We start from the raw sequence: 13,778 nt of genomic DNA, 5'->3' as shown, positions 1-13,778 counted from the left end.
TCACTATGTTTTATTGTCTCTAAGCAGAACCCGATTAGATATCATTAGCGTAACAATATAGATGGAACGACAACAAAGAAACAAAATCAATGCCAGCTATCTTCATGTTCCAAAGGAAAAGCGTGCGCAGCACTTGTATTCAACTTTCCAAACCTTATTATGTATAATTTAAAGAAAGCATTCAATGACCTTCCACAAAACATTTCATTACTTTATTTTACTTGAAGTGATTTTCCTATCTATTCAGATATAAGATATGTACTCAGTTGATTTTTGACTCGTTGACACTGGTTTCACCGGACGCCCTTGAGTGACAGTGGAGAAATCTAGTTGGAATGGAAACAAGGAAACGTTATTATGACAACTGTCCAACACCGATCTGTTTATATGCGGGCACTGTTAAACACCATACATAATAGAAAAGGTGGAATCTTTCGTCTTCCACTTTCTCCGAAAAAGAAGTCGAACCCAATATCAACTGAAAATCAAGAGTTAGCTTTAAGACTAGAGTAGGCACTTGTACAATAGATTTTTACACTGTTTGAATCTTTCATGTTATCTGCAATTAGCCCACGGGCATGAATTTGCAAGAAACTTTATAATATTCTTTGGTAAATTTATAATTGTCTTCAATTTCCAAATGATTTTAGAACTCCGTTTTCATGCATAGATTTAGGTCCCAAGTGCCGGTCAGGGATGTGGCCCCGGCCGGGCTCCGAAGCTTCAAATTTGTCCCGGTGGACTGCCGGATACAAGGGGTACCCCTCGGTGAACTTGATGTTCTTATCTACCTTGTTGATGTGGTCAGCTTCTCTCTGTTTTTGCGTGCAATAAGTCGTCTTCCCGGAGAGGAGATAGGCGCCGCCAGGGGACTAAAATGCCTATTGATACAGCACAAAATGTTGTGCTGCCCCTACGGCTAAATAATCAGCCTACGGCTGATTAAAAGGCTATGGGACGAACGAACGAACGAACTGTCGTCTACAAAGCGTAAGTGTCACTGGCGAAATCTAGTGGATGCTATAGTTGAAACGTCTGACCGTTTCCAAAATCATATCCAGTTGCTTGAGTAACTGCTTTTGGGCATATCCTATTACCTGGATGGATACCTTTATGGAAATATGTATACATGTACTTACGCGACCATAGCGGCGACCAAGACGTCCAGCGCTGCGGCTAGGATGAAGCCGAAGCCCGGGAACCAGTGCAGGGTGGCCCGGTACACGGACAGGAACACTACGGACTGCAACAGGATCAGGAAACCTGCCACACAGGAACTCAGGGCGAAGATCAACCCTAGGACAGAGGCAAAATTTATGTGAAAAATATCTATAGACGAATCAGAGTTTTATATGCTTTTGAGGGCTTGATTTACCGTATTAAACTAAAACATAGCATAACCAAATGCATAAACATGATTCGGACTGATATAAACTTTAGAAATATCAATTAGCTTATTCTTTTTCCAGAGGAGTGAAAAATGGTATCCCAGCATACAAATTGACCTTTGACCTCACATGTCTTGTCAACTTTTAAAGCTTTGTGCTATGTATTATGGGATACGCCTGATCACGGCTGTGGCTTTTTTCTTTGGATTTTTATTTATCAACAGCATGGCAAATTTAAAGAAGGGGTATAGGCTGATGTTTTTGTTCTGAATCAGTAGTTTAAAGAAAGTAAAAGTAGTTAGATACCTTGTTGATCCCGGTCCACCAGCAGTGACATCCGGCCTCTCAGCACAGATATCTGCATCTTGTTGAGAATCATGACACATGGCACTGGAGAAAAGGGAGAAGCGTAGCAAGTTTCGTAATCATAGCAAGAACCACAAACTAGCACATCGCAGTTTGATATTTCTATTTTAAAAGAGATTTCTTCTCAATTTAGTGAGACTTCCAAATCGGTGACGTCTTCATATGAAATGATAAAACGTTTGAAGTACATTTGTTAAACGACAGATATCGTACGTTTGCTGTACGGACAAAAATGTATCATTCATACCAAAGCCTGAATGGAGACTCGATCAGTAGAAATGTCTGTATCATAATTTTTATATTCTTGACCTAAATAAATTGGATAGATGGTCACAAAATTGTAATGGTAAAAATTTCAAATCTATTAGTAAATATCAATGTTTCTTTAAGTTCAACATACATCAATATTCACGTAACTATATACACTCACCAAAATAGAGAATTGTCCTTGTGTTAGGAAAATAGGGAGCAAACGCCATGAAGACACATCCAAGCACATGGGAGGCCATCCCTATCTGTGCTATCCAGTGGTCGTCCATCCAGCGCCTGAAGAACCGAATTCCGGCGGCACTGAAGACCGTGGTCCCCACATTCATACTGGCACTGAACGTTCCAACTGACGTGGGGTCCCAACAGAAGGGCGAGTTCATCATGTACAGGATAGCAATGACCGAGAACCCGCCTTGTGAAAAAATGTCGAGAAGGTGACCGATATAATAGCACCACAGTCTCCACCGCTTGTCGTCAGAGCCGGACCTTGCTTTGAACAATCCCCCAACTTTACGGAGATGGGCACAGAAAGACGGTTTTTCTTCCACGTGGGAGTTATCTTGAACTAAGAAAGCTGAGTAAATGAAGCAGAAACCGAAAAGTCCAAGGGATAGCCATATTGGATTGGTAAACGATCTTTGCCGATCAAGCCAGTAACCAGAGAGAAAGGCTGCGGCACCTGCTCCTAACCCCTCGCACATGTACAGTACCGCCAGACGGAACGTGCGCTGACTTGGAGAGGTTATATCGGCCATGTAGGCATACATACCAGCTAAAGCAGAAAAGTAGTAGCACAGCGAGCCAGAGAGGACAATACCGGGGAGGAAAAATGTGTAAAAAGGTAGATCAAGCGATATGAAGAGTAGGTACACGGTAGCCTTAACCATGCCCGCGAAGACTGAAGGCACGATGGCGATCTTTCTCCGGCGACTCCGATCACTCCACACTCCGAGTAAAATGGAGGAAATGCACACGGTAGAGTAGAGGGCAACATTGTGGTAAAGAGCCATTCTGGCGGCCTGGGCTTGTGCCGTTATTTGGTTCTCGCGTACCGGAATTGTCGTGTTCTCACACTTCGAGGCGTTTGAACCAAATGAGAAGGTCACGTTATATCTCTTGCACTGATAGTAGTAAAAGTATTGTTCATACACGCTGTCCTGAAAGCAACCGGCGAGTAGAACAAGTACAGTGAGGGGCTCCATCGGGGCTCGCCACCTGCTAGGAGATCGGTTGTCATTCTCGTGTTTCTCCAGAAGGGGGCGTGTTTCTGAACAGTCGCCTGAGACGCGATTTATTGCTTGAGTCTCGTCCTTGGGAGCTGCCATCGTCAATCAATATTAGGGCTCTGCAATGGACACGACAGGAAATTAAACAATACCAAATGTCAGGCACAAGATAAGGAAGATTTACCTTAAGATATGCTTACACCTTTTAAAGTCAATATTGTCACCGTCTGATCTGTCTGTGGCATCAAGTGGTGACAAGCGCTCAGCACTCTTTTAAAACTAAACAAAATGTCCTCAGTCCCTCCTTGCGCCATATTGTTTCATATATGCACCTATAGCAACATTACATTGACTTCATTTAACCAAGTTGTACTGGCTATACAGATACAGATACCAAAATTGTGCTATATACTTGCCGAGGGTCAATGTTGATTTAGTCCTGTGTAGATGAACTTGTATGTCCCCCAAGTTTCACGAACATATCTTTTTGGCGGCAAGTTGTTCAGGTTAGGTCAATGTTCACGGTGATGTCATGTGACGTGAGAAGGCTGGACTTTGAACACTCAGTCTCATTGTGTTCATAATTATGCTTTGATTAGGGATGCCCCCTGGCGATATAAATGGTTTGTGCAGTCATAATCTATGTGAACGGATGTGTCATCCTAGTATCTCTCCGCAGTTTGAATGGGAATGAAGTAATGTAACATTTGTTGACATAAGTTATGTAGGATGGGCAGAACATTACCGATCATAAATTATGCAAATAGATAGATAATTTGGGAAATTAATCAGAGAGAACTCATTTATCATTGATGGGGCATCATACACAATAAACACCGATTCTAGGCCGGACTCAGGCGGTTAGATCTAGAGCAATGAGTTACTATGGCCCATAAAAGCCCGCGAAAATATGTAATCAAAACCTGGCATATAGACTCGCTTGCCCACACGGACCAATGAGGAACCTCCATGAAAATGATTGACTGATTGAACACGCGGCCTGCAGAAAAGTCGATATAACGTTACATGCGGATCTCTTTTCAGTCCGCTCAGCTGAAATCTTGACCGGCCGCGTGAAAAGTTTTACTGTGTCGGTTGTCGGTCTGTGTTTTTGTTGCTTGCCGATCGTAGCAAGTTTCCAGTTCAATAGTCGACAGTTGATTCTATAGGCAGATCGCTGACTGGTCTGTCCGTTTTACTGACACCGATAGGAGGGTTCCCTATGTCATGGTTACCTGCATAACGTATGATCCCGACGTCCTTGGCTTGACGTACGTAAGTAGCGGATAAAGTTTGACTGTCTGACAACAACTCTCTGACACACAAGAAGGCGCGGGATGTCCATTTTGTCAGGGAATTGTATCTTTAAAAAATTTCCAACATCGTCAGACGTAAGGCCGGACCGGGCCGAATCGTTTCTAAATTTTCAAGGTACCGGGGCACCCGCCCCAGAATAATTTGTCCAACAACGCAATGCGGGATTTCTGAGATTGTCAGGCCTTGTTAATCCACTGAATATTGCTCAATTGTAAGTCACAAGTTCTCACAACGAAGGCGAAATACCAGAGATAGTGTGTCTGTAGTGAAATTTCCCAATTTTCAGTCTTGGCAGAGTTCCCAGAAATTTCGATGTTTCGCTTTGTCCGCTAGGTGGGATGCCTAAGACGGCGATTTGTACTACCATGCGAAAGGCGTGTGCCAACCCGTGTGTATCCCTGTTGTGTTATCTGTTGTCAGACGAGTGCCGACTCATATGTTTATCTCATTAAATCATCTCTGGTATTACCGCCAAAAACCTGATTGTGTCGGTTAATGATGCGTCCTGATGTCTAATTGCACGAACCTTCTGAGGTAGGCATAAAATCACTTTTCGCTAGCGAAAAATAACATTTCAGTGACTTTTTACAATGACTTATAAGTTGTGCCATACAAAAATTGTGCGGTGCAACTGGGCAACTGGGTATTTCGAACTTTGCACGACTGTTTTATCACCGAATCTTAATTGTAACATCATAACTTAAAGCGTGCTCACCACTTGTATATATAACTCATTCAATAAATATGTAGTTATGTCAATGATTAATCCTTTATCCTGACACAAAGGAGAGGTGAGCTCGCGGTTCTCAGGGAACAAAGCGAATGAGAACTTTTGGTGTCACAAGCTTCACATGGAGAGTCATCGACGGTTCACATTTTGAGTGGCACGAAAGAGTAAGTCACCAAACTATAGTGATTCACGATTTGGTATAGGCACCGTACGGTTGAGTACAGTAGCTGTACAGTAGCTGTATCCACGTGCGCACGATAGCCTAAGTTTACAACGTATTGTGGACGTAACTGTTATTCAACGATGCTACCTGTCGACCACAAAAGCTTTGCTTTGAGTTAGATTTTGCATTGACTGCCTGTCTTCCTTTCTTTGTCAGGTTATGTAGCTCTAATCTACTGTGTAGTCTTTGTTGTTGTTCTGTATGAAAATCTGTGATTTGTACTTCAAGTGGCCACACTTGTAGCTGTTAACTTACTACACCGTTGGCGGTTGTACGTTACCGATAATTACATATACATCAAATACGTATATTTTCCATCTACTAAGTTTGATTAGTGTTCGGATTACCTTTAGTATCCGGATTTCCCTTAAAAAAACTTGCCTTGTCTCTTGCATCAGATGATATCGTCCAAAGTGCACAGATAAGAAATGTGCAAAAGGTCAATCTGCTTGTGGTTTTGGGGACAGTCCAGTATTCTGTCACCAGGGCATGTCCCAAAGCCCATACGTTACGACATCCCTATGTACTTATGGTTAAGATCATATCTTTTATGGCCACGGGATTGTCGGAAGTTTGGAACATAGGGGCGTCGGAACATACGGGTGTGACCGTGTTTTTAGATAGCAAAACATTAACTGCCGCGCAGCCGGTCGCTGGGTGATTTTGACAGCAGAAATGTGTATACTGTAACGATTACTAAATGTAGAATAGGACACCGAGTATCATAAGTTAACGTTAAAAGTTTTATGTGCTGAACGGTGGTTGCTATGTACCGGTGGTAGTGCATCTCAAAGCCACACAATTTTAGCCTTCAATTCGATCTTGTGCAAAGATCTCACCTCAGACAAGGGAAATCATTAATGATTAACATGAATCTCCGTGAATAGTTTCTTCAGGTTGGTACCGTTGGTATGTCACCTTTTACGTACAACCACAACTTTATTTTCACCGACGTTTTGGTGACCGTCTGTCACCTCCTCAGAGCAATTCTGACTGGTTCACACTATATGTCGCTGCTTAAAGATGGGGTCACAAACGTAACGCATCGTAAACATTTCAACCAATCTCTGTATATATGTGAATAACGTACATTTGTGACCGCATCTGTAAGCAGGGACACATATTGCTTCTGAACAAGGCGAACCAATTAGAATTGCCCTGAGGAAGGTGAAAGACGACGGTCACCAAAACGGATTGTTATACCGCGGGAGCATTTACCTGTAGGTCTGCACACCATCAGTATCTTTTATATAAACTCAAATATATACCATTATCTCATTAACAAATGTATGGCTCATACATGATACGACGTTGTTTATTTGTTTATTTCCTCTCAGAGTGGTGAACAGTCATGGCCACGAACAGAGAAATCGTCCTGTGCCTGGCGTTGGTTGTCACGACCGTGCTCCTGGTGGTCAGTGTGATGGACAGATGGACAGGCATGTTCCAGCTACCCACGATGATGACTCACAGGGTCAACGACACTTACGCAGTTCCTCCATACGCAAGCCGGCTAGCACTCTCTCAAGATCAAACCGCCAGTACGATACAGGATCATTTCAACATGGAACGAATTCATCAAATCCAGTAAGTTGGGAAAGGCACTTTACACGACCTTCCTCACTCCACCTAGGTGTAAAAATTAGTACCAGTTCGGCCGGGGAGGTAAAAAGACTACCTCTACCTTCTGTCTGTACTGTGTATGTGGCACTGTTAATATAAGTTACTAACTTGAGTGTAGTGTCAAATTGTCCCCATCTGTCCAAAAGCAAATATAAAAAAAAGTAATGAAAGTCACCCGCAATACTGTAAATGCAGAAATGTTCGCGGTGGATTAATATTCGCGGTTTTCGCGGTGACCACTTTACCGCGAACTTAAAACCACCGCGAATATTTTTCTATAATGGTATTAGACTGCAGTCTATGGTGTAACCGCGAACTTAAATCCACCGCGAAAAGCCCCTTTTCCCGCTACCGCGAAATTAAATCCCTGCGAACTTAAATGCATTTACAGTACTGTATCTTCTGCAATTATAGATACACAAAAGCATATGCAACGTGTATAACCAAGATTGCCGCAGTATGAAATATAGTCTGTTGAACTTTTTCAGCTTTATTAACCTTTATCAAGTTCACATAAAATACATAACATATGGTCTCATATACATATCAACTATAATCAGATTGTTAGGGTTTTACCATGGTCAATATTGACCAACGGAGGCCATCGATTGCCATCACTGATACAATGCCTTTCAACTTGTTTACAGTAGATGCCAAGTAAATAATATCACCTTGTTCAGTCAATGTACTCCCGTTTGTTATGTACAAACAGACGGTGACTTTCTCGGCAACCTGCGAGGGGGAGTAAAACATATTGCCATTGGTTTTCAACTCAGTCACTCATAAAACACTAAACAACAAATCCAGATAATTCAATCTCAAGAGGATATATGCCTTTATCTTTGTGTCAAATTTCACCTCATTCGGTGAAAAATGAGCCTGTCATTGCTTTTTGACTCCCCTCATAATTTGCGATCAATAAATCTAGATACGATACCAATGGCCAATATTTGCAGGTTACTACCCTCATCTAAAGCAGAACTGTACATGTTTCCACACAGAAACATCACACGAGAGTATTTCGACCCAAGAAAGAACATCATTGATTTCGATGACATCGACGTCTTTTTGGAGAAGTGCAACCCGGCAACATTCACACTTCTAAACTCTGCAGGGGTGCCCTGTGACGTCACGCACACACATGTCAATCATTATCGAACATGCGCAGTGGTAGGGAACGGAGGGATACTGCTGAACAGCGGCTGTGGTGCGGAGATAGACGCTCACGACTTCGTCATTCGGAACAACCTCCCGCCAACTGCTTCGTACGCCAACGATGTTGGGAAGAAGACCGACCTCACAACGATAAACCATGCAAAACTGTGGGAAGTCTGCTCAAACTTAGGACCAAAGAACAAGACAGTGAGAAAAGCTATCCTTACCCGACTGAGTGAGTCGCCAGGGATGATATTCAGTTATTCACTTTCCACTGTGGGCTCTCCCGGGCGCAGTAAACTCAAGGCCATAGATCGAGTCATCAGAGACAACAAAATCCCCGTTACACTAGCGTTCTCACACCAGTCTGCAATGGGCAACAAAGGGTACGTCGTTTAAATTATTGGAATTTGTTTTATGTTATGACGGATTATTGACGCATCTCACTGAAGGACATTGGTGATGCTGGTAGCGCTTTTGCGGTGAGAACCGGGACGAGGGGGGGGGGGGATACAAACTTAGCCTCGTTTGGGATTTTGTTCTCGCCGCAAAAGCGACACCTACAGAGGTGAGAAACAGCACTCTAGTCAGAAGCTCTTAGGAACACGTCTGACAAGCATCCAAACGTAAGTAGGTGAGACTTAACTGGTTGTGTAAAAGAAAACGTCGATATCGTTTCATATGTTATTTCAAATGAAATAACTGACTGTATGACCTATTATTTTCTAGTTTGTACAGCAAACTTGCCGGGAAACGTTGGAGAGTCCCGTCCACGGGCCTGAACACCTTCGCCCTGGCCTCGACCTTCTGTGACAGGATCTCCATGTACGGGTACTACCCCCTACAAAAATACAACAACAGAAACGTCTCTTACCACTACTATGACAGAGGAGGATATGGTCACTGGCACAAGATGGACCAAGAGTTCGCCATGTTTCAGGAGTTCCACAATCAAGGAGTAATCAGACATGTTATAGGCGAGTGTAATTCTGACTGAAGGATATCTAGGGGACAACAATTTGTTCAATGTTATGTAAAACAAACTAATGATTAGCACATTCCATTGTAACACAATATCAAAGAACTTCAGTTATGTTAGCCCTTATTGTTATAGTAATTAGGATGTTAAGCTTTATTCTATACCTTCATTTTGTACAAAATGTACTTTGTGGAATTGTTATTGTCATACATTGTGTTTCTTAGATCTTTTCATACAAGCTGTAGGTCCACTCCCCAGGGTAGCAATGATGGACAACCATCATTGAGTATGGCAAGTCAACAGCATTTACAGCGTTTGCAGCAGGTGTTCCCCAAAGGTTCTGGGAGTTCAGTATGGGGTTTTCCAATATTCGTTAGCCACGTCTTTGGAATCTTTGCTGTACTGTTTTCTAACATGCGCTGAACATATGAACACCTACGACCTGCGATGCCACAAACGTGGCTAACGAATATTGGAACCCCATATTGAACTCCCGGAATCTTTGGAGAACACTTTCCGTAATACCCGCTGCAATCAGTCTAACTAGTTAGCACTGAGATCTTCCAAGGCTAACCAGGATTTTGTTAGCCAGACTAGCAATGTGATCCAACTGAGTCATACGCGTTGCTTGCAAGGTCCGTAATTGAATCAAAGCTAAGTTTGTTGTGACTACAGAGGTCTACGCTTAGATCCCGCAAGTATGAAATACACAAAAAAAAGAATGTGTTGTGTTCACAATCTCCCATAATGGTATCTCCCAGTGTCTACGAGGGATGAGTAGGCAGCAGGAAATACTCTGTACTTAGGCCATGTTGATTTGATTATATGGATGACATCCGCGCTCGCACCAATTTTCGGCCATTTCCACAAAAAAAAAGTTTTCGACCACACAATAAATTGTGCAAAGCAGCTGTAAAATGAGCACAAATATTCCGTAGATTGAAAAAAAAGTATCAGAAAACAGATAACTAATGCCATATATAGAATACCAAAAATGCCATATATAGAATGCCAAAATGAATCTAAAGTCAAAGAATAAGATGTGAAAGGACGGAAAGAAAAAAATCTATTGTTGGTTGGGGGAGGTACCAGTACAGAAATTTCAGGTCCAGAGGATCATGGTATACCATACTATGTGTGTTCAACCTTCCTGGCCACCTTGATTTCATACTGAAGGCAACTTTTTTTTTGGCCAAACTTTTTTTTTTATTCGCTCGCTCGCATCAGTTTTGGAGTCCCCGGAGGATGTCATCCATATAATCAAATCAACATGGCCTTACTATAGAACGGTTAGCAAAAGAGCAGTTACTCAAGCAACTAGATGTGATTTTGAAAATGGTCAGACGTTTCAACTAGCATCCACTAGTTTTCGTCAGTGATACTGAAGTGATCTGGGAGAACTGGTCTTTTATATCCTAACTATGAATGCAAAGGGGTTAAAGACAATTTTAGGTATCGGTTTGTTTTTATTTTGACCCCAAAATGAGAATGTGTTGTCTCCGTAGATACGTTTCTATATTTGCATTAACCAGTTCAGCACGTGCAGTTCATTCATAAAGAAAGTCGTCAGAGGAAGAAAAATCAATGGAAAAGTATTAAAATACTTTAAAAGTCTGAACTTTAAGTAACCCCGGGCACGTCACTGTTTGTAACACCGGTCCAACAAGTTTTGGATAAGGTGTCCCTCGTGGGGTTTTGAAGTATTACAATTCTAAACTAACAGCATTACAGCCTGGCCAAAACGATGGCAACTTATCAATCAAAGCTATTTGTAATCTTTGGGGCACCCTTTTCGTAACATGTACTGAATACATGAACGACAAAGGGGATTTTAAACCTACAATGTCAAAGATGTCGCTGACGAATATCGCAAAACCCCATATTGAACCCGGAATTTTGGGGAGGGGGCACTTTTTGTAACACGTGCTGGATACTAGTACATGGATGACAAAAGGGGACTTATGATGTCACAAACGTCGTCATACAGAGTTTTGGAAAACCCCATGTTGATCTCCCGGAAATAGATAAGTAGACAACTACCACAAATCGTGGGAGCCGTCCACATTGAGCAGTTTGGGAACCAGAACTCTTTATAAAGGTTGGTGTAGCTCTTCACTACACATGTACTTCTTGCTTTTGTGGGTCATACTAGTACGTGTCGACATTTTGAACAGCAAACTTGTTTGTGTTCAGTTCATAGACCTCTCAGTCAACACCTGCCCGTGCACATGTACCTTGAACTGACACGGCCTCTTGTTTTCAAGTCTTCAGAAACCATAGCTGTTTGCACAGGGTGTAAACGACACTAATCGTACAACGCCAATGTGGATTCTGTAAGTGTTACCAAAAAGCTGTTAAGTATTAAGCAACTGAAAATGATTTTGGAATAGGTCAGACGTTTTAGGTAGCATCCAATACCTTTTTAATGAGCAAGATCTGATCATATACGGCCGCGTGGCGCGTTGGTCACCCGATCCCTCGATCTCGGAAGTTAAGCAACGCGACGGTCCGGACAGTGCTTGGATGGGGGACCAACCAAGGACGTCCGGATTGCTGTAGCCTCACGAAGTTTCCACGAAATCGTCTTCCGGGAGGGACGTAAAACGGGGGTCCCGTGCTCGAGGAGGTGCCTCGACCACGTTAAACAGCCTCATTACTCATACTGGGTACCTACTGGCTGGCAAAATACACCAGATGATGATATCCAGCTGCTTAAGTTACAGCTATTTGGCGTATTACCTGGATGTCTATCCTTTATCGACGTGTATATACAGTATGGCTGCGAGGAAGAAAAAGTCAAGGAAATACTCGGAAACTTGGATGTTACAGCTCAGTGAACTTTAACTAAAAACAAACAACACGGCGGCCATTTTGTGACAGACGTGAGAATGTCAGATTTTTTCGATGGCGGAAGTGCCTCTGGGTACAAAGTCGGTGCCTAATAATTTCTGAGTCAACATACCTCTCATGTTACAAGTGGTGTAAACATGCTTCTGTGCACTTCGCCACAAGAGCCACAAAAGCACAAATCCATTTACCGTTCTTTTCCATTGTGTACCTATGGAGCATGACAACGTTAGTGCCGTAGTAGCTCCCACCTTGGCCGTTACACGCGTGAGATGATGCGTAAGAACTTGAACTTAAACAGAAGAAGATGCAATTTTCTAATGTGCAGGAGAACTGTATAGAGTGTGGGCATAAGAGAAAGGTATGTGTATGATTTGTCCTGTGTTTCTTTTTGTTTCTTTGGTAATGCCATTTCCATACTTACGATGATTTATTTGTTTGCACACACACAAATCCACGTGAGCAGGAGGTTCCAGACCTCCTGAATTAAGTGCGATTTGTTACAAATGGTATCAATAAAAACATGGCATAGACAAATGCAGGTTACAAACGAGTCAGTAAGTGAACCAACCGGGAGGCCAGTGCGAGACCCAGTAACATTACTGAGCAGTAGAGTAATTGAACAGTCTGACAGCTGTGTGCACAAAGGACTGTCTCAGTCTTTCAGTTCTTGCTTTAGGCACTGAGAACTTGTTCTGATTTCTCAGTTGCCTGCCAGATACTGTATACATGTAGGTAATTTGTTGTTTTGGGCTAGTCATATTCGCTTGGTTTTTGGGCCTGCTTAATCTATGGTACAGGCAGGGTTAAGTGGTGGAGGCTTAGCTTTGTTCTGTTTTAAATTCAGTATCGTTTGTTGCATTTTGTCGCGGCAAATATATGATGAAATTCCCCTTCTAAGCAACTGCTCATTGGTTTGCGGGGATGTTTGCTGGGTGTTTGCTTTGACTACAACAGCTTCTGAACTTTTCAAAGCTTCCATTGCCAGCAGCTTGCCATCTATAAATGGGATTGACAAGGACATTTTTCATAGTAAATTATGCTGTTAAATTTGGCTTAGATACTACAGGAGATTTAGGTTTGGGTTGGATGGATTGAATGAAAATATCATACCACCCTGGGGACTAACTGTTGCTGCTGCATGGGGGCTACCACTATTCATGTTGTCTAATGTCTATGGAACTACAGATAAAAGTATCATTGGTCAAATTATGCGAGTAACATTCCGATGTCAAGTGAATAACACCCCAGAAATAAATCTTTAATGAATATCATTGGAAGAACACAAACCAAGGAGACTTAGCAGCTGCATTAGGTCAGTACATTGAAATAGGAAGATATTAGTATATCATGTGACAGAGTAACTACATGTGCATGGGCCATCTGAGACAAAAAAAGGTAGCGTCTCAACAACTTCAAAGTACTGTGGTTGGTTACATACTTAAGAAATCCAAAATAAGTAATGTTCATCCCTGTCCAAACTTACAAATTCAGAAAATGGAATTTCAGAGTCAGACTTTTGCATGGTGCACAACCAACACAGTAAAAAGCTCATTTTTCCAACCACGTACCACAGACAAAAAGGCAAAAATACACAATAGGTCTACAGAAACCCAATACATTCATGCAGGCCTGAGGTCTACGAACTCTGTAA

At 42.3% G+C, this 13,778-nt stretch overlaps 2 protein-coding genes across 2 annotated transcripts; one reads left to right on the top strand and one right to left on the bottom strand.

Moving 5' to 3' along the window:
- On the bottom strand, nucleotides 1-4,027 carry LOC118403308 (proton-coupled folate transporter-like). The gene is made up of 5 exons (XM_035801975.1): nucleotides 3,667-4,027; nucleotides 2,185-3,369; nucleotides 1,695-1,832; nucleotides 1,140-1,296; nucleotides 1-326 (listed from the first exon to the last, which is right to left on the bottom strand). The coding sequence occupies exons 2-5, from the start codon at nucleotides 3,347-3,349 to the stop codon at nucleotides 263-265; spliced, it is 1,524 nt and encodes a 507-aa protein (XP_035657868.1). The 5' UTR covers nucleotides 3,350-3,369; nucleotides 3,667-4,027; the 3' UTR covers nucleotides 1-262.
- A 3,983-nt stretch (nucleotides 4,028-8,010) lies between these two features.
- LOC118409816 (alpha-2,8-sialyltransferase 8B-like) lies at nucleotides 8,011-9,387 on the top strand. The gene is made up of 2 exons (XM_035811136.1): nucleotides 8,011-8,684; nucleotides 9,028-9,387. The coding sequence occupies exons 1-2, from the start codon at nucleotides 8,017-8,019 to the stop codon at nucleotides 9,293-9,295; spliced, it is 936 nt and encodes a 311-aa protein (XP_035667029.1). The 5' UTR covers nucleotides 8,011-8,016; the 3' UTR covers nucleotides 9,296-9,387.
- The last annotated feature ends 4,391 nt before the right edge of the window (nucleotides 9,388-13,778 follow it).

Source organism: Branchiostoma floridae, chromosome 2 (genome assembly GCF_000003815.2).
Source record: "Branchiostoma floridae strain S238N-H82 chromosome 2, Bfl_VNyyK, whole genome shotgun sequence".
Taxonomy (NCBI): Eukaryota; Metazoa; Chordata; class Leptocardii; order Amphioxiformes; family Branchiostomatidae; genus Branchiostoma; species Branchiostoma floridae.
Note: the sequence above shows the minus strand (reverse complement) of the source record. Positions and strands in the feature narration are given on the sequence as shown.

What these genes read in the sequence shown, in the direction of transcription:
- LOC118403308 (XM_035801975.1), bottom strand. Translation starts at nt 3,349, where the DNA reads ATGGCAGCTCCCAAGGACGAGACTCAAGCAATAAATCGCGTCTCAGGC. An exon ending in AAGGACAATTCTCTATTTTG is followed by an intron (nt 1,833 to 2,184) that starts GTGAGTGTATAT and finishes GCGATGTGCTAG; the next exon opens with TTTGTGGTTCTTGCTATGAT. An exon ending in GGTGGACCGGGATCAACAAG is followed by an intron (nt 1,297 to 1,694) that starts GTATCTAACTAC and finishes CCTCTGTCCTAG; the next exon opens with GGTTGATCTTCGCCCTGAGT.
- LOC118409816 (XM_035811136.1), top strand. Translation starts at nt 8,017, where the DNA reads ATGAGCCTGTCATTGCTTTTTGACTCCCCTCATAATTTGCGATCAATA. An exon ending in TCTGCAATGGGCAACAAAGG is followed by an intron (nt 8,685 to 9,027) that starts GTACGTCGTTTA and finishes ATTATTTTCTAG; the next exon opens with TTTGTACAGCAAACTTGCCG.